The following is a 24,553-nucleotide window of genomic DNA, read 5'->3' on the forward strand; positions in this document are numbered from 1 at the left end:
AATACAGTTTTAAATTAATAGAACATTTAAATTAATATGACATTAATATTTTCCGGGTGTCATTCCACAGTGACCCTGGCACACTGCCCTCACTCGCAAACAAGACAACGACACTCTTTGAAGTGTAAATGAGATAAAATTATATTTTCCCTACTGAGTACTACTGTCACTCAAGTACTACGTTGCTTAAGTTGTTTTAAACATCACATAGACACGCTAACAAAACGTCATTAAAGACCGTCAAAACCTTTAAAGAAATAAGTCAACTAGTTATATTTTAGATCATTGCCGTGGGGCCAATTATTTCAGTTGATATTCTAAAATACATTATAAAAAATAAATTAAATTAAATTAAATAAAAACAATTGAAAGCCACTTCCTTCTTCGTCACCGCGTCACTTCCGGTACCTCAAGAAAACCCTCTACGTTTTTCAGTGAACAAGCTCGAGATCAGGCAAACGACAATGGATGAACGAGGCTACGGTTCTGGTGAGTAAACCCGCTTCTTAGAACCTTCTTTTGTTGTTTTATCTGAGGTTATGACTGTGTGGCTTGAGTTAATAGTTTCGTTAGATTCCTGTTTTATCAGTTTTACCTTAAGTTAGCGCCTTAGCTTAGCATCTTGGAAAACCAGGCCGCGACTGAGAGCGTAAACATTTGTGAGAAGCAAAACACCAGCTGGTTTGAAAGCCTGCGAAACACACACACAAATATGTATGTTCACAGAGCATATGGATTATATACAACTACTTTTTCTTTACGGATTAAAAACGGTCCAAGATGGCTAGCAGGCTAACAAAGTGAAGTAGCCTATTGTTGCGTTGATTCTGCTCAATGCGACTTTATCTGATTAAAATTCAGATAACGATCTATAATAACCACGCGATGTTGAATTTTTAATACTCTCGTCTTTTATTTTTTGCTTTATTTCTTCTTAACAGCTGATAACGCAACAATTGCAGTTGTACTGATATGACTTTTAAACCGTACTCGTTCTTTCTTCTCCCAGGTTTTCCCAACTGGAGTGGAGGGTCTGGCAATAGAGGTGGGATTCTTTCCTTCTCTAAACCATAAGTCATGCTTTGCATTGGTGAAACTTTTCACAATATTAAGAAAAAAACGTCACTAATGGCATATAATAAATAAGGGCACAAAAAACTTTGCTATGGGCGACTTAAAACATGTTCGATCTTCCTCTCTCTGCGCTTGATGGATCTACTGACTCCTTCAAGAAACATCTTAAGACGTTTTTATTTGTTCAGGCTTTTCCTTGATTTTCTGGAACTCCTGTTGTGTTATCAGTTTTATCTTGCCCTTTAAAGTATATACTTTATTGAGTATTGTTTAAGCGCTTTGTGACCCTGGTCTGGAAATGCGCTATATAAATAAAAATTACTTACTTACTTTTTAGTAACTGAAAACCCAGCTACACTTTGTTTTGATTATTAAAATGTTTGAATGTTCCCTCAGGTTCTGGGCACTATGACACTTATGGTGACAGCTCTTCGTATGACGGTTATGGGCAAATGAAAAGGGGGCTCTCTGGAGGGTCCTTGTCTTCAAGTACACATGCCGATGAGGTCATTGCAAAGATTAACCAACGCTTGGACATGCTCTCTCAGATGGAAGGAAATCTGAAACGTGACAGGTAAAGAGTTGCCGGTCTCTCCTGCCATTCCTTCAAATATACTGTTTGTGTGTGTAAGTAAAGGTTAAGTACTAAGGCAATAAGATTAACTAAAGTTAAAGTGAGCAGACTCTTGGGTAATTTATTTATATTTTGTTAAAGGGTTGGTTCACCCAAAATTCAAATTCCCCTCATTTTCTACTCGCCGTCATGTCGACTAAGAGTTGGGATTATTTTCAAATTGAAGTTTGAATTTTTGGGTGAACTATCACTTATTTCCAATGAAACTAATTCAATTGGTGATTAAAAAAAAAAGAAAAAGATGGTGATTGTGATTGTGTTTTAAAGGGACAGTTAAATTGAGTGATGTAGCGATCCAAACAAATCACATTTATAGATGTATAGATAAACTTTATTAATCCCTCTGGAGAATTTAAAATGAAAAGTAAGAGAAGGTGCCTTTACAGTTCATGTGGTTTTGGATGAGGGTAGTGGTAGACATATCCTGTTGCGCACCGGAACGACGACTTCTGATGTTAATTTCCCCTTTTCAATCATTCGCCCATTGGCCTGTGTGGAAACTTTCTCATCCTGCTGATCAAATGTTTGACCTATGTGGCCAACACCAAAATTTGGTTTTAGGTTACACAGGAATATGGTGCATTTTTGGCCTGATCTTACCGTCCCAAGATGTATTGTTAATTGAAGCCCCCCTGCTGTTCTGACAGGAAAACCCTTGACACTGGCTATGTTTGTTTTAAGTATCATTAGCAACTATAGCAACTGATGTGGCCGTAACATCTGAGAACTCTATATGCAAACCATCATCAATCATTGTCACAATTGACACCTCTAAATGAGGCCATGATTTGGATGACTTTCTACTCACACATGTGCCAGAAAAAGAATCCATGTTTAGCGTTTATAACTGCAGCATTGGCGAGTATTTGGTCATATTTCTGATTTTCACTTCAGATATAAACCTCAGAAAATGAATGGAGTAAGCCAAACTGGGGAGTAGAAGGAGTATCAGGTGGAGAAATTCAAACCTGACTACCCTCACTGCCTCTATTACTCCCAAATGTTTTCTATCACTCTCTCCCTCCCTCCCTCTCGCAGGTATGACCAGTACGAGTCTTACGACTCGCAATCCTCCGCTTACACCTCCCGAGATCTCTACAGATCTGGGGGTGGAAACTATGGTTATGATGATGGCCGCGGGGACATGATGTTGGGTCAGCGAGGAGGGCTAGGGGGAGGAGGCTACGACAGCCAATCCTCTTCCTATGGACTCGCTAAAATGCGACAGAATATGAGGGAGTCCTTCATCGGAGGAAGTTCCAGAGATGGAGGTGGAGGTGGAGGATGGGCTGGAGCAGGCAGACGTTCCCCTAGAAGGGGTGGCAGTGGTCGAGGAGGGTACGGAGACCGCAGGTCCGACCCCACTCCCTTAGGCGGCGGTGGTAGAGGCAAGCTCCCATCGCTCCTGTCTGACCGCCTGTACCCCATGAGTGGGGGTTTCCAACGTGGCTCCAATCAAGGGCCTCACGACTTCCCTGGGAGGCATTTTGGAGGAGGCCCACGGGCCGGCCGCCAGCGGGGCCGCAAGAGACCCCTCAACAAAGTAAGTACTCCAGCCAATTAAACACTCAGATATCGGGCATAGGTTAAGCCCTTTCTGACGCCCTCAGCTGATTTTCCAAGCAGGGCTTGCATTCAAGCACCCGCTACATGCCACTGTAACTACTGTGTCACTAAATCGTCCAATTTGACACATTCTGCACAACTTGCATTCCTATCTGCCCTTTTTTTCGCCTTTAGGGCACCCCGACCCACCCGTCCGTAGAGATCATTTGCTGTACTCGACAGTACACTTTATTCACGCTTGATATTTGCCATGAATTTAAACCACTGTGCTGTGTAAAAGAAAGGGGTTGAGTACTTAGTCATAATATTATCTTCATAACTAGCTTTCCTGCATGTTATTTCATACTTGTGCCCTGATTTAATAAATGCCATTGACTTAAAGGGCAACTCATGTGAAAACCCAACTCTCCTGACTCGCTAGCATGTTTCAAATGTTGAGCTCTTCTTCTCCGAGAAAGTTCCTCATCATGATGATGTTTTGAAGTCCTTACTTGAAGTTCTGTCTGTCTGCAATCTGGGCGAACGAGAGGTTACGAGAGCGGAGTTCATTATGACCTAATAAACGCGTCACTCTTGCTCCAGGCAGCTGTAATCACGCCCGCTTTGTTTATACCACAAGTCCCTTTGAGATTTTCCAATAAAAAGAGTTTTGTTTAAACGGACACGTACTGATGATGCAATACAGTCCACTATCCATTTAAGACCCACTTAAATCAACACGTTAGTTGCCCTTTAATAGATTGGTAAGGATTTATTTTTTACTACCATTTCAATCCCAAATTGTGTGCTCGGTTTTTAAATGATAAATCAGCATTGTTGCTCTCGTCTAGTCCTCAGTTTTAAATACAATCTAGTGTTTTGATGCAAAATTTAACTGATCATGATTTATTTTTAGGTACAACAGAGATGGATTATTTATTTATTTTTGCCAGGAGATTGTTTGTCTGTGTTCATTTATACTCTTGACTATAGCAACAGAACAATCCCCAAAAGAAGAGGAAGCAGATTCCCGAGGCAGCAGAAGAGCCCGAGTCAAAGGTCAACAAAGTTGAGGGACAAGAGGCTGAAGAAGGAAACCCTGATGGTAATTCTGATGAAGATGGTGTGTAATGACAGCTTTTAACGTTCAAGACGTTTTCACTATTAATGGCATCTGTTGAATTTGGGTTCTTGGCCTTTATAAAGGTCAAACTCGATGCTCTCACAGCTGTAATGTTTGATTTAAAAATTGTTTTTTTTTACCCAACAGAGCTATCCAAGAAAAATGGAGATGAATGTTGTGATGAAGAAAAGGCAGATGCTGACGTGAGTAACTTCTTCTACTAACTCTGTTGGAATGTGTGATGTGAGCTTGAAAACTGTGATACTCGCATGTTTTTTAATAAGAGTCTAAACTGTTGCCAAATTCATGTTCCGTTTAAATAACAAAGGTCCCACAAACCTTGTTGGAATTATTTTGTTGTGAACATGATGTTATAGATGTTGTCCTCACTTTTTAAAATTTTAATATTCATTATTTCTCTGCTGTTCATCAAGCAGGAAGCTGCGGCGGATGGAGAGGATGGTGAGTTTACTCTTTGATGTTTTAGTTTTCATTTTTTTAATCGTGTAATTGCCTCCAAAAGATAAAAGTACACACGGGAGATAAATGTTGTTCCTTTGATCGTGACCAGGTGAGGAGAAGACTGAAGAAGGTCAAGGAAAGAAAAAGCAGGGGAAACAGAAACAACAAGAAAAGGCTCAGAAAGCAAAGAAGAAGCGAGGCTTTTTGGACAGGTGATGAAAACTATAGATAATACTTCTGTGAATATTCATTCATAACCATACTGTGTTGGTTTCCCTACAGAATGACGTACGCTTGCTCACTTTGCAAATTCCGCTCGTTCTACAAGGATGAGATGGAAGTTCACCTACAGAGTCGCTTCCATAAGGACCACTTTAAGTACCTTGCAAGTCAACTCTCCAAGCCCACCACGGATTTCCTTGAGGTAATTTTTTGCTGCTGCTAAAATAATTCACAAAAATGTTTTTCACACAGTGAGTGGTTAGTCATTCCCATCGAAGGGTTGCAAAGTCTGTAGGTTCTGCCTTTACTTTCACGGGTTTCCCCAAAGATCTCTGGTTTCCTGTGTGTGCAAAGTGTCCGTAGTGACGGCTACTTCCTGGATCTGTAACTGGGATTGTGCCAAAACCTCAGGAAGAAAACAAGTGAATTTATAAATGCGTTTGTTACTTCATGTTGCACATGGACAACATTGCCTACTGATTTTTTTTGGTTTAAACTATTATGGATCTGTGCTTGTAAAATGCCTCCAAGGGAAGATTAACAGACGAACAAATGATGTATTAAAGACTTGAAGTAAAGCTGACGTCGACAACAAGCAGACAGAAGTCACATCAATCTCTCCCTATCGCTCCTCGGTGCCTGAAACACACCAGTTCACTAGACACAATTATCTTAAACACTTGCCTTGGGAGACTTTCCTCACTTCCGCATAATGATAAAAACAAGGAACCTTGAGATTCTGTTGCGCCAGCCAGGTCAAAATATGCTAACATTCATGAGTGGTGTCTCAGCTTGGAATAGCTACTTTAAAGTATCTACAACAAACATTTATTGTGCAATTTCTAGCTGGCACTGCACGATGACTTTGTCTGTGAAACTTGTTTATTATTACATTTGCTATAAGACCATTTCCCTCTTTGCACAGGAGTACTTGCTGAACAAGTATAAGAAGACCGAAGAGCGCATAACCCAGTTGGACAACTTCAATACCATCATCTGTAACTTTTACAAGGAACAGGATCTAACCAGAGGTGAGCAATCAAAAAAAAAAAAAACCCTAGTGAGCTACAAGCATTTACTAATGTCTGCCATTGCATGTTCAGAGCTGGGAATGGAACACTTCTTGAAGAAAGTGGAAGCTGCCCATTGTGTCGCATGTGACATCTTCATTCCCATGCAGCCCCACCTGATTGAAAAACACCTGAAGTCCCACGAACATAACTACCATAGAAAGGTAATGTTCAACAACGTCTTCTGAGTGTTGCTCGAAATATATTTAACAATGTTCTGCTTCTTGGATTGAAGGAGATGATGGAGTGTTCTAAGAAGGCGAGTCTGGCCGTCGCTCGCAGCATCCTCAACCACAAATTCATCGGCATGAAGCTAGAGAAGTACCTGAAGGTACGTGTGTCTGGTGTTTATCCCCATTACTCTGGTTCTTATTCTCATGAAGGGTTTTTTCCACTCGATAAGAAGAATTACCCTCTTGAAGATCTTCAACATAGACTTGTTCATTAAAATAAATTTGGTAGAACTTGAAGCTGATTCGCTTCACAAAGCACGATTGTATTTTTCAGAAATTATAATATTTATGATTAAATTGTTCTATTTTCACACAAATAATTGTTTAAAATACGCTTCTGGGCAAAGCTTTTCTTCTAATATTTAAGCACAATTTGGAGATTGGATAAGCAGTTTGGCACCAGAATGGACTAGTTTGATATTTTCCCAATGATTCACATTAGCTTGTTTAATTAAACCTGCATGATTAAAAAAGAGAAGTCTAGTATTGTGATGAGGAATTTCAGAATTGTTATTATTAGTGTAGCGTCCATTCTTTCTTCAAAACATGCCTTTATTTGAATGTAAGGACCCAGTCAAATATGTTTTTTTTGTTTTTTTTCAATGACAGGGTGAAAATCCCTTCACTGACAAAGATGAGAATGACCTTGAGGACTCCATCTTAACGGAAGCAGCTGAAGGGGGGGAAGCAGTCGGTGGCGCCGAGGGCTTAACCGAGGCGATGGAAGGCGACAAAGAACCCGCGCTCGAAGACGAAGTGGTTGAGGAATCGGAAAAGACGGACGAACAAGAGACATTGAAAGTCGAGGAGGAAGCAGACGCGCAAGACGAGGAGAACGGGCGACAGTTGGAAGGGAACCCGGATGAAGACGAAGGTTTTGAAATGGGAGACGACGACGGAGGGTATTTCGTCCGGGATGAAGTTGGTGATGAAGGATTCCAGTTCGAGCAGTAGGAAGATGCTGCAAAGTAAAGGGATTAATGAATGACTTTATTCCTCTGTGTTGATATGACTCAGTGGTCGATAAAGTATTTTATTGATTCCCCAACATGGGTTTCTTTCAACACTTTCTCGTAAATGTGAAGTCTGTTCTTTCTTTTTAGTAAAATTCATGTTTATATTGTAAAATTGTTTCATTGTGGTTCTTGGTGAGCGTTTTTAAATCGTCACAGAGGCGTCTGAGCTGCATTCAAGCTGCTAATGTTATTTTTTATTAGTTCATATGTTCAATGTTCAGCAGTATTAGAAAACTTCTGGTCTATCTCCGTGTACTGTGTCTTTGGTCTGCTTTACACCGAAAATTACTGAGTTGATGGAAAAAAAATCTCTTTTCTCAAGATTTCTTTAAAAAAAAAAGCTGAGCAAATAATAATTTAGTAGTTTGAATGCGACTTGATATATATGCCTGTGACTGAATTATTCGACTTCCATTCTAATGCTGTAATTATTTTTCTTTTTTTTTTTTACTTTACTTTTTTAAGTACGACTCATTCACAACATATTCACTCCAGCAGCCTTTGTGCATGGCTCGTTGTTCAGCCCGGACTCTTGGTTAAAGTCGTCTCTAATACAACGGACAAATTTGCACTGTGGAGTTTTGTCAACTAGTGTTCGGTTGATTTCTGTCGACATATTTCGAGGCTGTTGTGATGGTTTGTACTGTAAAGGAGTTTATGTTAATGAAGCATTTCAAACAAGTAATAAACAAAATGCCCAAAAGTTTTCTTCGTTTTCTTTAACAAGAAGAAACTCCTGATTTCAGAAACATTAAAAAGACATGTTAAGCACTCCGTAGAATCTGCAGCTTTTCAGAATCCACCTCCCTTGTAGTGATCCAAACGTGCTCTGCTTTTATATCATGAAGGTTTGGCTCAGTGAATAAGCTCTGAATGACTGGCCTATCAACAACTTATTGTTTTTTTGTCTTTTTAAATGTTTTTTTTTTCTCTCTGTCTTGTTAGAACTTTGGTCATATTCTGATAAACTGCAGCAAGAATTCTGAGCTGCTCTAGTAAAAGAACTCGCATTTCTCATCAGTGATCTGATCCAGACTTACACCCCAGCTCGGGCTCTGAGGTCTGTGGATCAGAATCTACTGATGGTTCCTGAACACGCTTCAGGACCAGAGGAGAGAAATCCTTCCAGACTGTTGCTCCTAAGCTTTGGAACGATCTCTGTGTTTGATGATCTACTGACTCCTTCAAGAAACATCTTAAGACATTCTTATTTGTGCCTTTCCCTGATTTTCTGAGACTCCTGTGTTTGTCTTATGTGTCTTGATCTTTTAAGGATATATTTTAACTGTAAGTAATTAATTTATATTTATAGAGCACTTTTCCAGACCAGGGTCAAAAAGCGCTTAAACAATCAAAACAATACCCAATAAAATATAAACTTAAAAGATCAATATAACACGGAGAACAAACACAGGAGTCTCAGAAAATCAGGGAAAAGCCTGCAAGAATAAAAATGTCTTGAACTGTGTATTGTTTGTGATTGTTAAATCGCTTTGGGACCCTGGTCTAGAAAGGCGATCTAGAAATAACCATTACTTACTTACTATCTAAAAAAGAAAACGAAAGGAAGCCTAGTGAATTTATATATTGTAAAAATATAATTATGTTCTTTTATCTAAAAACGAGGAAATATATATGAATATATACGTTTAAAAAAAACGAAAAAAAATTGAACTTTAACATTAAAAGTGCCTTGGAATGTAGACCTTTTCTTTTCTCTTCATTTAAAAAATATTTTCCATATCATATTGTTTTCTCGTTATTGTTGTCTGCACTTCCGTATCAAACGGGATGCTGTAAATAATAATATAGTAAAAAAAAAGAAGCGATGATAGTGAAGTTTAAAGTTAAAAATATTTGACGAGGTCGTTCGACTGGAGCTGGACGTGCTGCCCTTTTGCGTCTGACGTCATCACGTCGACGGGGACTGTTTGTTCTGGATTTGGGGCGAGGAACGTCTACGAGCGCTGACAGCCAACCGAAGAAGGCAAGAAACATTATCTCACGCAACGATATTTGCTTATAAAAGTGCCGAAGGTGTCGGGCTCACATGGCGGCGTGTCGACGAGCGTTCGGCCGCACATTTGGCGCGATATTCGCCGACGTCTCGGCGAGCCTTAGCATGAGTTGTCTTCGTAGGCCTTTCACCGGTGCGTCCACACGAGATATAAGCGCCAACGGACCCGCGATTCCGAGACCGCTTGGTTTTTACGGTGTCCCTCCTCCGTCCCGTCTACCCCACATTCAACCCGCTCACCGGATTCTTTCACGCGGAGAGTCACCTTCGGAGCTGTCAGTGGCTGGGTTAGCCTCAGGTCAAGCTCATGCTAACGAGCTAGCATACAGGCTGTTTGTTTGTAGCCCCGTAGGCCGTATTCGTGACATAACTTTACGCTGGAAATGTGGCGTAGCTTCCCCGCGATGGCGCAGACGCCACTTCCAAGTTCGACGTAAAAGCCTTTCAAGAATACCAACCTCCCTTAGTCGTATTCTGGAAAGCAGTTTACGTGCGGACATGTCACTTATTCGACGTCGCCATGACGATACGAAAGACGGTTTGCAAGTGAATACGCTTGATGTCGAGTCGTCGTTTTAATAAAGAAAATGACGCGATTTAACGTCACATTAACAGTTGTGTTTCGATTAATTTCAGTTAATGGGCATCAGTTGGTTAGCGGTGCGCAATATCGGCGGTGGCAAAATGGCTGATAAGACACGCTGTTCTATGCGTATCTGTTCCTCTGCACTCTTTCTTCTTATTTTGTATGTTTATCCGAGCGTGTCGAGTAGATCCAGTATGTAACTTAAATAATAGGCATCCTTGTTAAGTTGATGACAACCTCGTACTTGAGTCAATTAAATCAGAAACTTGTATTCCCATGTTGTAAACACAACACGCTTTTGACGTAGTTACACTTGATAAGCAGCTCCATCTTTATATCTGTCTGGGTTTTAGGTTGAATATGTCTTTTCTGATAACCTTGATGGAGAACTTGTGTTTGCTGTAAAACAACCAACACTGGTTATGTGTCACTGACAGAAGACAGAAGATGATTGACGTTGATTAAATCATGTACATTCATCTGTTTCAAGGCTTCAGCTAATGTTGCAAACAACCTACATACAGAAATGTACTCTTATTGCAAAGCTCTATAATTTCATTTTCTTTTAAAATGTAAGTCATTAATATTTGTAGAGCGCTTTTCCAGAACCAGGGTCACAGAGCGCTTAAACAATCAAAACAATACCTGATCAAATATATACTTAAAAGGTCAAGATAACGGAGAGAACAACACAGGAGTCTCAGAGAATCAGGGAAAAGTCTGCAAGAATAAAAATGTATTGAGATGTTTCTTGAAGGAGTCGGTAGACTCCGTCAAGTGGAGAGAGAGAAGAAGATTGTCCAAAAGCTATGAGACATCCACGTTGAAATGTGCATTTTGTGTAAAACATTCTTAATTCAACTCGCGTCGCTTCATTATTCTCTGAATAAACTCCTAAAGTATATTAATATTGTAAGTCAGTTCAACCCTAAAATAAAAATTAAATGTATGTTCAGTTTCATCAGCTGATGCCTGTGAACATCAGTAAAGAATCTTTCTTGATCTATCATAAACTATAAAACTAGTTTGATTTTGTTCTTGTGAGTTGACCAAATAACGTATCAATTGTCTATAAACGTAAGTTGTCGTCTGTCACTTCTCATTCCAGTCACATCATGTATTAAATGACTTATTTGTTCATTGAATGTCCAACTACATTCAATGGTCTGCTTTTATAATCATTTTGGTCACACTCTGTCTGGTTAAACCAAAGTCAGTGACTTGACTGTTTGATCTTTATACATGTTTAATAATTCAAAAGCTCATAGAATTTAAGGTTGTATCTACTTCACAACAGAAAGTTAAACAGCATTTCACTCCAGAGGAATCAATGAAGTTTTTTAAAATCTATTTTTGCTTTGATTGTATGAACTCAATAGTTTAATTATTGTGAAATATAATTTAGAATATTGCGTTGTGCTTTAAAAAATGTTTTTTCTGGCTTTTGATAAGGCTTAAGTTGTACATAAATAAGTTGTCTTTATGTCTTTTCTCCAGGTCCAGTCTCAGCAGAGGAAGTTGCAGCCTCACAAACCAAGACATGATTACCAAATTAAATTAAAGCACAACAGGACGGCAACAAACATGTAAGTTGGCAACTTTTTGCCTTTTGTTGGAGAATGTTCCGTTTGTGTGTTTTATCAATCCTGCGTCTCCATGATCAGGACCTTAACACGTGCTGAATTCATTTAATCTTGATTTGTTATAATTACTGTTTCATCACTCTCTTAAACAATAACTCAGCCTTGAAGGAGACAGGAAAGTCAGAGCAATTTCCATTACAATGGATGATTTAGTCTTAATTAGGCGTGTGGTGAGAAAGCAATTGGTATCATGTCATGTAATATCCATTGATTGATTGATTGGTTGACTATCTAACCGTGTTAACATCAGAGATCCCAGTGGAAAGTGTAATGGCATGAGGGGGGCACCCCAAGTCCCACCTGCCCCGGCCAGGTCCAATCTACTTAAACCGTCTCAGTCACTGCAACCCACCACTGCAATGGGAGACGGACTGGAAGCAGGCAGCAGCCACAACCCCCCCTCTGCCCCCCAGTCTCTCTCCTTCAACCCACCGCCCCCTGAAACCAGTAACCCCTCGAGACCCAAGCGCCAGACCAACCAGCTACAGGTGTGTTTACATATTTATCATTTTGTGTTTGTAAAATATGGCATTATCTTCCAAGACGAGGAAGTGAGAAGAGGATTATATTGACAAATGGTTCTCAACTGTTTATTTCCTTTGGATATGTTAAGTGAGTAAAGTTGTAGTTGTTCTCGTGTGTCTCTCATAGCTTAAGGTATGTCATAATAGTTTAGTATTTGATACTTTATAAGACCCTCATCTTCAAATAAAGCTTGTCTCCCAGAAAACTATGAGGCTGTTCTGTCAAAGTATTTATCCGCCAATCTTCAGATGTCATTTCCATGTTTGTCTTTGTCTTTTCTCAGTATTTGCTCAGAGTGGTTTTCAAGACATGTTGGAAACATAACTTTGCGTGGCCCTTCCAGGCTCCTGTAGATGCAATCAAACTCAAACTGCCTGTGAGTAAAACTTATTTTCTGTTTGTCTTTAGAAAACACTTTTGCCGCCACCAACAAGTCTAAGATATCATTATCATATTGACATTTTTTCATGTCATCTTCTTAAATAATAGATAATTATGAAATCTGAAGTGTATGAGAATCCTTGATTGTGACATCTCTAGTGTCTATTATTCAGTATGTGAAATGAAAGCATGGGCCAGTAGAGGAGGCTAGCCTGAAAGTAACTGATGTGTTATCATCTCTGAAGGATTACTACAAGATCATCAAGAGTCCAATGGACATGGGAACAATAAAAAAACGACTCGAGAGCCATTACTACTGGAATGCTCACGAGTGCATCCAAGACTTCAACACGATGTTTACAAATTGTTACATTTATAACAAGGTAAGAAATAATGCCTCTCTTATTCAAGTGTTCTGAGATGCTGGTCAGGATTTGCTAAATGTGTTTTTTTTCTGTTCAGCCTACAGATGATATTGTCCTGATGGCTAAATCTTTGGAGAAGCTTTTTCTGCAAAAGATCACTGAAATGCCGCAGGAAGAGACTGAGATACCTGTGGTGGCAAAAGGACGCCGTGGATTCAGACGAGATGCAGGTTTGAGTTTTCTTTTGACTTGAGGTTTTATTGATCTTTTAATTCCTAATCTATACAGAAAATAAAGCTCCAAAACGTTTTGTTAATGTCAAAATTGCCCGTTTTAAAATTGCTATCTCCTGTGGATTCTATACTTTTGGCTACATCAAGTCAGCCTATCTTATCTTAATGTATCATTCTCGTTCATCCAAGTCACACATTTGCTCTTCAAGTCCTCATGTACCACATCTTTGAACCTCACTGGTGTATCTTCTCTGTATTCGTGTTATCGGCATCTCCCCAACTTGAATTTTTTTTGTATAGCATGGATATTTGAGTGTTTTCCCTGTGATTGAGAGGTGGCTAGTTTAATCCCGTCACCTGCTATGTTAACGTGTTGCAATGCAAGATGCTTAACACGTGACCCTTACTACATTATAATAACTATAATGATTTTAATGATTCTGCTCATGATCCTAACGTTGCTCACACTGTTCTCTTTTATGAGCGTGCTTCTCGACTATTTTCAAAGCTTTACATTCACAGTATTTTACATACTGAATTTGAGCTGAGCGATATTCCCAAAGAATATATCACACAAATTAAACATTGATTATTAAGGGCCATTGTAAGCATGTGTGAGGAAAATTATATAGTATAAGTATAATTATTTTAACTTATTTGTTTGCATTTAACTGAACAATAACATACCATTATAAACAGTTTAACCAAAAATATTCCATAATAAATAATTAGTAATAATAAATCACCCAGTCTTATATTGTATGCATCTTTCAGACTCGGGGTCCATAGCAAGACTGACACACAAAATAGTTTGTTACTGCACACAAAAAAAATGTTTCCCTTACTACTTAATTCTTATGAACTCGTTTCCCTCTGATTTCAGCTTCAATAAGGTCAGATTCAGGCCAAGATTCTTCATCTCCGGCCACCACTCCACACACAAGAGGTTTTTCTTCCCCGGCGACAACCCCACTGACCCACGCCTCGCCTCACACCCAAGGCCCCCCCGCCCTGTCACTGGCCCAGCCTCAACTCCCACGTGTTCCACCAACACCCATTTCCCATGCTCCCCACCTAGGACCGCCTTTTCCATTGTCCAGCCCTGTCATCCTCGCGCAGGGTATGACTTCGGTTCCCCCTCAATCTTCCATACCCCAGAACATCCCACCTGCTTCTATGCTTCAGAGCTCACCGGCCCTCGTAAAGGTAAGAACTTGTTTGCGTGTGACGAGTTGCAAGCGTACATGTGAGATTTCTTATCAAGTTCAACTCGCTCCCCACGATTCTCGTACCATGGTTAAAAAATAAACTAATGAATAAAAGTTGATTCATCTTCATACTACTGTCTTACGCTTTTGTGTCATCAGCATTTTCTTTTTACAGTTTTACCCAAATAATGCCTGATTAGTTACGATGGGTTGGGTATTTCAAGTAAATACTAGTATAAGTCTGCGAAGCTCCATAGTATAGTATATTTTGAGTCATCAATTTTGAATTAGATGGTCAGTTACATTTATTGTTACATAATTAGTATTTACGATAGACCTTGTCCCATTTTCATTACTCGATAAAGGCTTGTTTAAAGCAATCATTTGCCATTGATTTCATTGAAGATTGCACAATTAGTAGATGCTGAGGACATTCTCTGCAAAAAGGTACAACCACTTGTTCTGCTACATCCAATCCAATCCCAACACTGGCAATAAAAGCTTCTTATTCTGGTTTATTAAAAGCCCTATATTTTTGTAGATAAGCTCCTGAGTTTGGCACCGAAAGCTAAGGAATTTATTCATGCTCATTAGTACTGAAACATTAAGCTGTGTACCAGAAAATAACCAATTGTCAGTAAAGAGTTTCATAGAGAAACCTTTACTGTCTAAAAAAGCTATTTAAGGATTGTTTAATTTGTCTGAACATGAATATCATGTTTTCTTGTTGAAAAAAAAAATCAAGACTCAACTTGCGACTTGACTCAACAGCAAAGAAAAAGCCAGAAAAGGAAAGCAGACACGACCACACCGACGGCCAACGACCAGCTCAGCGAATCATCGCCCGTGTCCGTTGAGAACAGGCCACGCCGAGAGGCCGCTCGCCCGCTGAAGCCGTCAAAAGTAGAAGCGTTACAACCGGACTCTCAGCACCATCTTGGTGGTAGTTTGGAAAGCACTGGCATATCCACACCAAAACGTCAGGAACAGCTGCGCTCCTGCCAGAGGGTCCTCCGAGAGCTGCTTTCCAAGAAGCACGTTTCGTATGCCTGGCCTTTCTACAAACCTGTGGATGTGAAGATGCTTGGCCTTCATGACTACTATGACATCATCAAACATCCCATGGATCTCAGTACCATCAAGGTGCTTTTCTTAAGTTGTTTTCTAATCAGTGTGCGTCCAATTCTAACTGTTTCTCTTGTTTTGATTTAGAAAAAGGTGGACAACAGACAGTATAGAGATACTCAAGAATTTGCAGCAGACGTCCGACTAATGTTCTCCAACTGTTATAAGTACAACCCACCGGAGCATGATGTGGTGTCCATGGCCCGTAAGCTGCAGGTAAGGTCTCGATTTGAAGTTTAAAACCATTTTAACTTCCCAGGAGACTAATGTGTTCTCCTTCTCTGCAGGACGTATTTGAAATGCGATTTGCTAAGATGCCCGATGAGCCAGAGGAAGTCAGTCCGGCTCCTACCCCGTCTTCAGTCCTTCACTCGGTTCCCACCACTCGACAAGCCCCGCCTCCCTCTGCCATCTCGGAAGAAGAGAGCTCGAGTTCGTCGGAATCTGAGTCAATGCCTGAAGACCCAGAGCATGAGCGGCAGCAGCGATTAGCTGAGTTGAAAGAACAGGTGAGCATATTGTAATGATGGACTCCACACGCTTGTGATGAGTGTTAGGGAAATACTTCAATCTCCTGGCATGTCCTCCAGTTAAAGGCTGTCCATGAGCAGCTGGCAGCACTGTCGCAGCCACAGCTCACCAAACCCAAGAAGAAAGAGCGTGAGAAGAAGGAGAAGGAGAAGGAGAAGAAGAAGGAGAAGCACAAAAAGAAAATCTTGGTTGAAGAACCCCCTGAGAGTCCACCGAAGAAAATCAAGAGTAACAAGGAGCCGAACATTGTGATAAAGGACAAGAAGAAGCTCAGGTTAGTTTGAAAAAAATACACGCATTGTACCTCTGCCCCTCTCTAAATCCATGTATTCAATCACAGCAAGAAAGAGGTGGTTTCAAATAATCATCCAGCTGCAGCCCCTCCAATTGGAACGACCCCACTTGTGCCCTCAGCGTCGTTAGAGGCAGACAATGACATGGGTGTGTTTGAACTTTAAATTATATTCTATTCAGGTGAAACTCAGGATTAATATAATGCTCTCTTTGCCCCGATAGATGTGTTTGGCAGTATACCAGCGGAAAAAGGAAAGCCGATGTCGTACGAAGAGAAGCGCCAGCTCAGCTTGGACATCAACAAGTTGCCAGGAGACAAACTGGGTCGAGTAGTGCATATAATACAAACACGGGAACCTTCTCTGAAGAACTCAAACCCCGACGAGATTGAGATTGATTTTGAGACACTGAAGCCCTCGACCCTAAGAGAGCTGGAGAAGTACGTCTCCAGCTGCCTCAAGAAAAAGAAGAAGCCATCGGGTTTGTATTCATATTTAAACTTGATATATTCCTGCAATAAAGTTTATCTATCTTTGTCATTTATGCTTTATAAAGTAACAACACAATCATGGCTTCGTTATTTTTGCTTCACAGTCAACATTTTTTCCAACTAATTGTTTCCCTTGATAGTAAAAAGTCAACAAACTGACTCAATGTTGTTTGTGTTCACAGAACGATCTTTGGAAATGACAAACGTGACAAAGACGAAGACAGGATCCTCATCCTCTGGTTCCAGTGACTCATCTGATAGTGAAGACTCTGATAACGGTAGACTTTCAGATTCAAGCCTATGATATCATTCTTTAAATACATTCCCTCTCTCTCGAACCGTCAGGGCTGGTTCCCAAACTGCAGAAGACTTCATCTAACAAAGACGCCAAGAGATCGCAGCCACAGTCCGTCAGTAGCGTCGCTGGTCATGTAGCGCTTCAACTTCAGCCCAGTCTGCAGCACCAGGTGGTCCCGTCCAAGCCAACCTTCAATCCCCAGTCGTCTGTCCCAGCTGCCACTCCGTCGCTCGAACCTGCTCAGCTGCTGGTCCCTGCGTTTGACCCAATGACTCACTTTATGAACCCTCACATGACCCAGTCCAACATGGAGCCTAATCCTCCTCCGATGACGGCAGCTGGCGGCCCGCACGTGGCCGGCTACCTCTATGCAAACGCACCCACCGGCCAGACTCCCGCAGAGACCCACCCTTTCTTGAAACATCCCCTCATGCTGTCATCAGGTACAGTTTTAAATGAACTTTTTTATTGCACTACTCAAGGGGTGTCGATCACAGTCGCACAAGGGGCCAAAATGACTGACCGGTCAAGGGTACCGAAAATGTTTTATTACCATCCTGTCTGTATGAGTTTTAATCTTGACTACAACATCTCCTCTTATAACAGTGACTTCTTTAAAGGAACATCATCAACATGGTACATTAATATACTTTTGTTAGAACCAACAGTCTGGTGCGCAACTTAAAATGACTCTGCTGGTCAGGTGTTAAAAGAACATAAAAGCAGAGTACATCTTTTTTTTTTTTTTACTGGTATTTGTTGGACAAAATCGATGCATTCAAGTAAATGACGTTTTAATATTGCGTACCTCAATCAAACTCCTCATTTTCACTTTAATTATTTTCGATATTTGTCACATTTATTCAGTTTCGGGCTGAATGACGGGCTGTATTGTTGTGATGCTGTGAAGAGGAGACCGCTGGTTAAAGATGAGAAGCCTTGAACTAGTCTCTGATAAGCTATGGTTTAATGAACTTTATTATGTATTTACAAATATTTTTCAAAACCGTAATCCACTCTGGCTTGTAGCAATACTGCAGATGCTGGGGCTGAGGTGAACATGTCCTTATCAATCATGATGTTGGGTTCGGAGTCTTTTTTTGGCTGAGACCGCCACAGTGATATTCGGTACAGGTTGTGGATGATAATTCTAAAGGCTCTCTTCTTTATTTTCAGCGATCCACAACGCTCTTCCTCAACAACCGTCACGGCCGAGCAACCACGCTGCACCTCTTCCTCCCAAACCTGCCCAACCTTCGCCTTCCCTTCCGTCTCTTCCCGCGGCCGCGCCCCAGCTGCCGCCCTCGCTCCCCCTCCCCTTGCCGCAACCCGTTCCTCGCCCTCGCGTCCCTTCACCCCCTATTCACGGCATCCTGGGCACCCTATCCGCACTGCCGCCCCAAGCTCTGCTGGAAGACGACGAGGAATCCACGCCGGCGATCACGGAACCCCCGTCCCTCAGCCAGGTCCACACGTTCCTCCAGTCACTCCAGACTCGACCCCCCGTGACGGCGCAGCAGCTCCACACGCACTCTCCCGCTCAGAGCAACCCTCAACTGGCGCCGTCGCTGAACCCGCAGGTCGCCCCTCCCCTGAACCAGAGACACAACCCCAGCCACGCACAGATGCAGCAGACGTTCCCTCAGCACAAATCCTCGTCCCACCAGCAGAAGGAGCAGCAGATGCAGCAGCAACGGCAGCCGTCGCCACATGTCAAAGCCGAGCCGTTCCCTGCTGGTAAGATGATCTGAAACTTGCCGTGGGTTCCGGAACAAAAAAAGGTCCAGGGTTTTTTCAAACAGACTACAACGTTCACGTAATAATGCAATTAGAATTGTCACTAAGCTTAAAAGCCGGACTAAAAAATCTCAGAATTAAAGTCTCCAGCACCCCCATGGACTCTCCTACACTCTCCTCTTTTCTCTCACTATATCCTCCCTCACTCCTCTCCTCATCCATCTGTCCACCCCCCCCATCCTTCCTCCCAGCCGGTCAAAGTGGCAGGCCGTCAACAATGAGTCTGGTTCCGCTCGAGGTTTCTGCCTTCTAAAAGGAAGTTTTTCCTCGCCATTGCTCACTGCACAGCTCACTGTACAGTGTTTTGTTTCTTGCTCTTTGTTGAATTGCTGGGATCTATTTTTCCTTAATCAACTATAGTCTTATTTCAACTGTATAGTGTCTTGAGATAACTTTGTTATGATAAGACACTTTAAATAAAATTGAATTGAATTGAAAGTAAATGTCAAAATAGCTTCTAATCAGGACATGAATGATCTGTTGTGTCATCTTAAAGTGGTCCTTCTCTCCAGGTTGTCTGCGTGAAGTGCCCTCTCCCATGATGATCCATTCTCCTCAGATGCCTCTGTTTCACTCAGGAGGGCATCAGTCTCCCTCAATGAACAAAAAGCATGTAAGTGGTTTCCTGATGGGTTTCTTTGTCTAATTCCCCGACTTGTTTGTTAGAAGTTCTTTGCGTTTTCAATTAAAAATACTTGGCAAGTAAATAAATAAAATTAAAAATAATTTGCCTTTTTTCCACTTCAATTCAATGTTGTGAACACTGCGTCGATTCGTCACAACAATCCTCACTCGTCTTTTCACTTGTTCATTTCAGGACCACAGGCCCAACATGGTGTCGGTCAAAGAAGAGAAGGCTTCGCATTCTCCTGTTCTGCCGCCGTCGCCCTTCAGCCCCGCCATGCGTGTTGACTCGCACAAAAACGACAACAGACAGAGTGAGTTGAACGTGATCTTGCGAACATTCACTGTCGCATCGTTGCGTCCCAATCCTTCCGCGATTTCCTCTTTACCTTGTTTTTGTGGGAATTCTAGGTGCATCAGAATTTAAGGCACTATATCAATGATAGTAAATTCTCATGAGGATCACAAGATTATGAGGCGAATGAAACACATTGAGGCTTCGTAGTAGTACTATGGAGTAATGATGAACGACAGAACCAAGTGTTTTCAACACTTTACATCCTGACGTCAGTTTGTTTGAATTGAACTTAAATACAAGAGAAATGTGCAGTAAGAAAAGGCAGATGAGTGACTAGTGTTTGTCTCTTTTCTTTTCTCTGCAATGAAGTTTGTGTAATTTATTATTGTCCAATAAATTGCATCACACCTTTTCGCATGTTTTTGCAGGAGTTTCTAAAGTATATGCGGTGAATATATAATGTCTGTTTACAACTAAATAAGAAACTGAATAAACCTCCTTTTATTTCAATGTACGCTTAATTTGCCTTTATCTTATGAATAGCTTAACAATCACAAAGAAATACATTTTACTGTAAAGTTAATTATTTATTGTATTGGGTAAAAAAATGCATAAAAAGAGGATACTACATTTTTTTTTCAATATTTAATTGCAATATTTAAGAAAATTATCTCAATTGGATTGTTTCCAATAATCGTTCAGCCCTATGAAAATGAAAGGAATGAAGTTTCTTATTCTTTGTATTGAAAATTGTATATTGTTAAGTTGTAGATGAATGGATAAACTTTATCGATCCCTCTGATTGGTCTCCTTCGAGAAATAGTTTTTCCAGCTCACGGCAACAGACGACAGTTTAAAAAAAATACGTGAAAGTGCAATAAAAAGAATGTACAAGATAAAGAACATGGATCAAAGAAAAGAATACGTTAAGAAACGTTTTACATAGACTAGAATCATCTTCTCACACAACTCCTGCCTCCAAACTAATCTTATATCACAAGGAATGAATGAGTCCCTGAGTCTATTAGTGTTGCATCATGGGAGGAGCATTTGGGCTCTTTATCTGCTTCTCTGTTCACTGATGACAGTGTTGAGAGGATGATGTCATCATGTATGTTGTAAACAACCTGAATATATGCGAAACAAAGGACAAACAAAGTAATTTTTGATAACCTCCCACTCAGACCTGAAGCCATCGGACGGTCCTCGCTCCAGCTCGCGTCTTCCAGACTCTCTGGTCCAGTCGTCTTTCCAGCAAGACAGTAAAATCAAGCAGGAGCCCAAGACGCCCGTCACGCAGAAGAAGTCGCAGGTGAGGCGTCGCTTTGTCACCGGTGTCTCTGGGCTTTATTTGACGCGTCGTGTCTCGCCACTCGCTCAGGATGTGAAGCTCAAGAACATGGGGTCGTGGGCCAGCCTCGCCCAGAGGTCCCAGTCCACGCCCACCTCGGCGCTCCGCTCGTCCAGCGACAGCTTCGAGCAGTTCCGACGGGCGGCCCGCGAGAAGGAGGAGCGCGAGAGGCAGCTGAAGGCGGAGCAGGCCCGGAGGGAGCAGGAGAAGCTGCGGTAGGTGGCGGCGGTCGACGGGGCGTATCCGGGCCCGGAGAAGGTTCTGATCCGAGTTCTGCTCCCCTCTCCAGGCGCGACGACGACGATCCCGTGGAACAAATCCGTCGACCACAAGAGGAGGTGCGGCGGCGCCAGGAGACGCAGTCGCCGCTCGCGCCGACGCCTCCGCCGTCCACGACGCCGACCCACTCCCCGCAGGCTCCGCCCAGCCAGACGCAAGCCCCGCCCCCGTCTGCCTCCACCGCACAGAGTGCCCTCGACCAGCAGAGGGAGATGGCGCGCCGGCGCGAGCAGGAGCGGCGCCGGAGGGAAGCTGTAAGTATCGACCTTCGACACGAGTCGCCTCGAGCGCTGACGACGTGCTTCGTCCTCCCGCAGATGGCCGACACCATCGACATCAACTTCCAGAGCGACCTGATGGCCATCTTTGAGGAGAATCTGTTCTGAGGCGACCCCCCCCCCGGACCTGGTACACACCACATGTACAGAGCACATGTAGACCACAACGTTCTGACACACAAAACTGCTGCTCACCAAAACACACGGACTCAACCGTAACTGACCTTTCTCTCACTAGTTGAACCAGCTGGTTTGTGTCATGTGAATGAGAGAAAATGCAAAATCAGCGTCGGCGTTCCCCTCCAACCGCAGATACGTTTTGGTGTCTGATCTGGTGTTTTATGGTCGTTTTTTTACTGAGGACATAGTCAACGGGCTGCCTGGTCTCTTACGGATCTTAACGTGGAATAAAGTTTTAAGATGTTTTTAAGAAAATATTTAAAGTTGTTGAAGAGAATCTAATTTAACAAATGATGGCGAATAATTTCTCCTCTTTCTCCGTCTGTGGATAATAGAAGGGACGAACGAAATGAGCTCTTTTACACTTTCATTGAAAACATTTTTGCCAACACATGGTCGAGTGAGTCTAATCTGAAAGAATGTAGGACATGTTGGTAATAATATAGATTGATGATCATTAAGATGGATTTTTATGAGGCCTAAATATATTTATGAAATCATTTTATTGTTGTTTTAACAGTGAATCTGTGGTTTTGATATTCATGTAGAAGACAAGTCTCACAACAAAATCTAGAACGACACGCAACATGTTTCATATTCATCTTTCAAGCTAGAAAAAAATGCTGTAATGCATGTCACACATTTTAACCCAAGAACAAACTCGTGGCGTTGCGTACAAGATTATATGGCTCCCTCTAGTGCCAGGAAAGTGTAACTGCAATGTTCTAGTAGCTCTGTTGCGAGTCAAAAGGTCGCCCTGAAAAAAATAATAATAATAAATTCCGCAATAATTATGACACAAAATCGGGAATTATAAAATGTAGTCGAATTACTTTTTAAGTTAATATTCAGACACTGAAAAAACACAGACAAGGTCAAATTCTTTAGGTCCAAATAATCATTTAACATAAATATGTTAGAGTAGAAAAGTGAAAAGATAAATATATTTCATCTTTAATTGCTGGTGAAAATTGGCTACAAAACATGCGTCGTCCAAACATGCATCGTTTAAATGTGCATCATCTAAACATGCATGGTTCAAACATGCATCATCTAAACATGCATCATCTAAAGATGCGTCGTCTAAATATGCGTCGTTCAAACATGTATCATCTAAAGATGCATGTTTGAACGGGCATCGTCTAAACGTGCGTCGTCTAAACATGCGTCATTCAAACATGTATCATCTAAACATGCATGGTTCAAACGGGCATCGTCTAAACGTGTGTCATCTAAACATGCGTCGTCTAAACATGCGTCGTTCAAACATGCATCATCTAAACATGCATGGTTCAAACGGGCATCGTCTAAACATACATCATCTAAACATGCAACGTCTAAACATGCGTCGTCTAAACATGCATCGTCCAAACATGCGTCGTCCAAACATGCGCTGTTCAAACATGCATCTTATAAACATGCATCTTATAAACATGCGTGGTTCAAACATGCGTGGTTCAAACATGCGTGGTTCAAACATGCATCATCTAAACATGCGTCGTCCAAACATGCGTCGTCTAAACATGCGTCGTTCAAACATGCATCTTATAAACATGCATCTTATAAACATACATCATCTAAACATGCGTCGTCAAACATGCATCTTATAATCATGCATCATCTAAACCTGCGTCGTCTAAACATGCGTGGTTCAAACATGTATCGTCTAAACATACATCATCTAAACATGCGTCGTCAAACATGCGTCGTCAAACATGCGTCGTTCAAACATGTGTCGTCCAAACATGCGTCGTTCAAACATGTGTCGTCCAAACATGCGTCGTTCAAACATGCGTCGTCCAAACATGCGTCGTTCAAACATGCATCATCTAAACATGCGTCGTTCAAACATGCATCATCTAAACATGCGTCGTTCAAACATGCATCATCTAAACATGAATCGTTCTCTAGCGCCACAGTTTTCTCATATATTGATGATAATCTCCCACTTTAGGCCACAAAGCAACTCAGAAGAATCACATTGTGTACAAACCTATAAATATATGACTATATATTATATACAGTAAAGATCTTGGGAGGAAAAGAACGTGTGGAGGTCGAGGTGAAGGGAGCTGAGGTGTTCAGCTTCCTTTTTGTAATTTACTGTACAGAACTTTTGTATGAATCTATCAAGCCGATTTGTTTTTTTTTGTCTCTTCGAGTCAAACCTTTTTCTCTCTTCCAAATATCATCCACATTTTTTTTTTTTTTACATGTCAAACGCATCTCTCACTTTATACTCAAGCTTCTTCTGCTCTTTCATTCGCCCGCCTCTCTGAAGACCTTCCTGCAGATGTAGCCGTTTCATCTTCTCCATCTTCTCGCCGCCGCCGCTCTCTGGTCGCTCACCTTCTCACCTGTTTTGAGTTTTTCTTCCCGTCGCTTAGATGTCAATGGATCACAGATTTGGGCGTGTCGTGTGCCATTGTGTCTTTCTCTGAGGATTCTCTCTGTTGGCGTGCTTTGAATCCTATAATCTTTTTATATATATCTATATATATATAAATATATTTCATGTACTTCTCTTTATATTTGGACTGTTTTTGAGTTTCTATTTGCTCTTTTTTTTTCTTTTTTTTCTTCTCTGATATATTTTACCCTGTTGGTTTATGGAGTGAGACATTGAGATCAATAGATTCATCCTGTTCAGATTATGGAGGAGGACAACCTT

At 41.4% G+C, this 24,553-nt stretch overlaps 2 protein-coding genes across 5 annotated transcripts; both read left to right on the top strand.

Annotated features, from left to right (window-relative positions):
* The first annotated feature begins 337 nt into the window (after positions 1-337).
* On the top strand, positions 338-8,082 carry akap8l (A-kinase anchoring protein 8 like). Of its 4 annotated transcripts, none has more exons than XM_087809318.1 (13): positions 338-489; positions 1,010-1,045; positions 1,471-1,648; positions 2,747-3,251; positions 4,247-4,376; positions 4,524-4,579; positions 4,811-4,838; positions 4,948-5,050; positions 5,121-5,262; positions 5,986-6,091; positions 6,164-6,294; positions 6,366-6,461; positions 6,973-8,082. In XM_087809318.1, exons 1-13 carry the CDS (start codon positions 465-467, stop codon positions 7,315-7,317), a joined length of 1,881 nt encoding a protein of 626 aa, XP_087665444.1. In that variant the 5' UTR covers positions 338-464; the 3' UTR covers positions 7,318-8,082. The 4 variants fall into 4 exon arrangements, with proteins under 4 accessions (XP_087665444.1, XP_087665451.1, XP_087665459.1 ...); XM_087809325.1 differs by having other exon boundaries at positions 380-489; positions 4,814-4,838; XM_087809333.1 differs by having other exon boundaries at positions 380-489; positions 4,247-4,358.
* A 1,238-nt stretch (positions 8,083-9,320) lies between these two features.
* LOC148089698 (bromodomain-containing protein 4-like) lies at positions 9,321-23,236 on the top strand. The gene is made up of 22 exons (XM_087809368.1): positions 9,321-9,366; positions 11,480-11,568; positions 11,876-12,113; positions 12,434-12,526; positions 12,777-12,914; positions 12,994-13,126; positions 14,013-14,335; positions 15,109-15,480; positions 15,550-15,678; positions 15,750-15,971; positions 16,053-16,267; positions 16,334-16,434; positions 16,510-16,767; positions 16,960-17,055; positions 17,123-17,518; positions 18,252-18,812; positions 19,385-19,485; positions 19,690-19,810; positions 20,979-21,106; positions 21,176-21,360; positions 21,435-21,678; positions 21,742-23,236. The coding sequence occupies exons 3-22, from the start codon at positions 11,901-11,903 to the stop codon at positions 21,808-21,810; spliced, it is 4,098 nt and encodes a 1,365-aa protein (XP_087665494.1). The 5' UTR covers positions 9,321-9,366; positions 11,480-11,568; positions 11,876-11,900; the 3' UTR covers positions 21,811-23,236.
* The last annotated feature ends 1,317 nt before the right edge of the window (positions 23,237-24,553 follow it).

This window comes from Callionymus lyra, chromosome 1, assembly GCF_982586985.1.
Source record: "Callionymus lyra chromosome 1, fCalLyr1.hap1.1, whole genome shotgun sequence".
Lineage (NCBI taxonomy): Eukaryota > Metazoa > Chordata > Actinopteri > Syngnathiformes > Callionymidae > Callionymus > Callionymus lyra.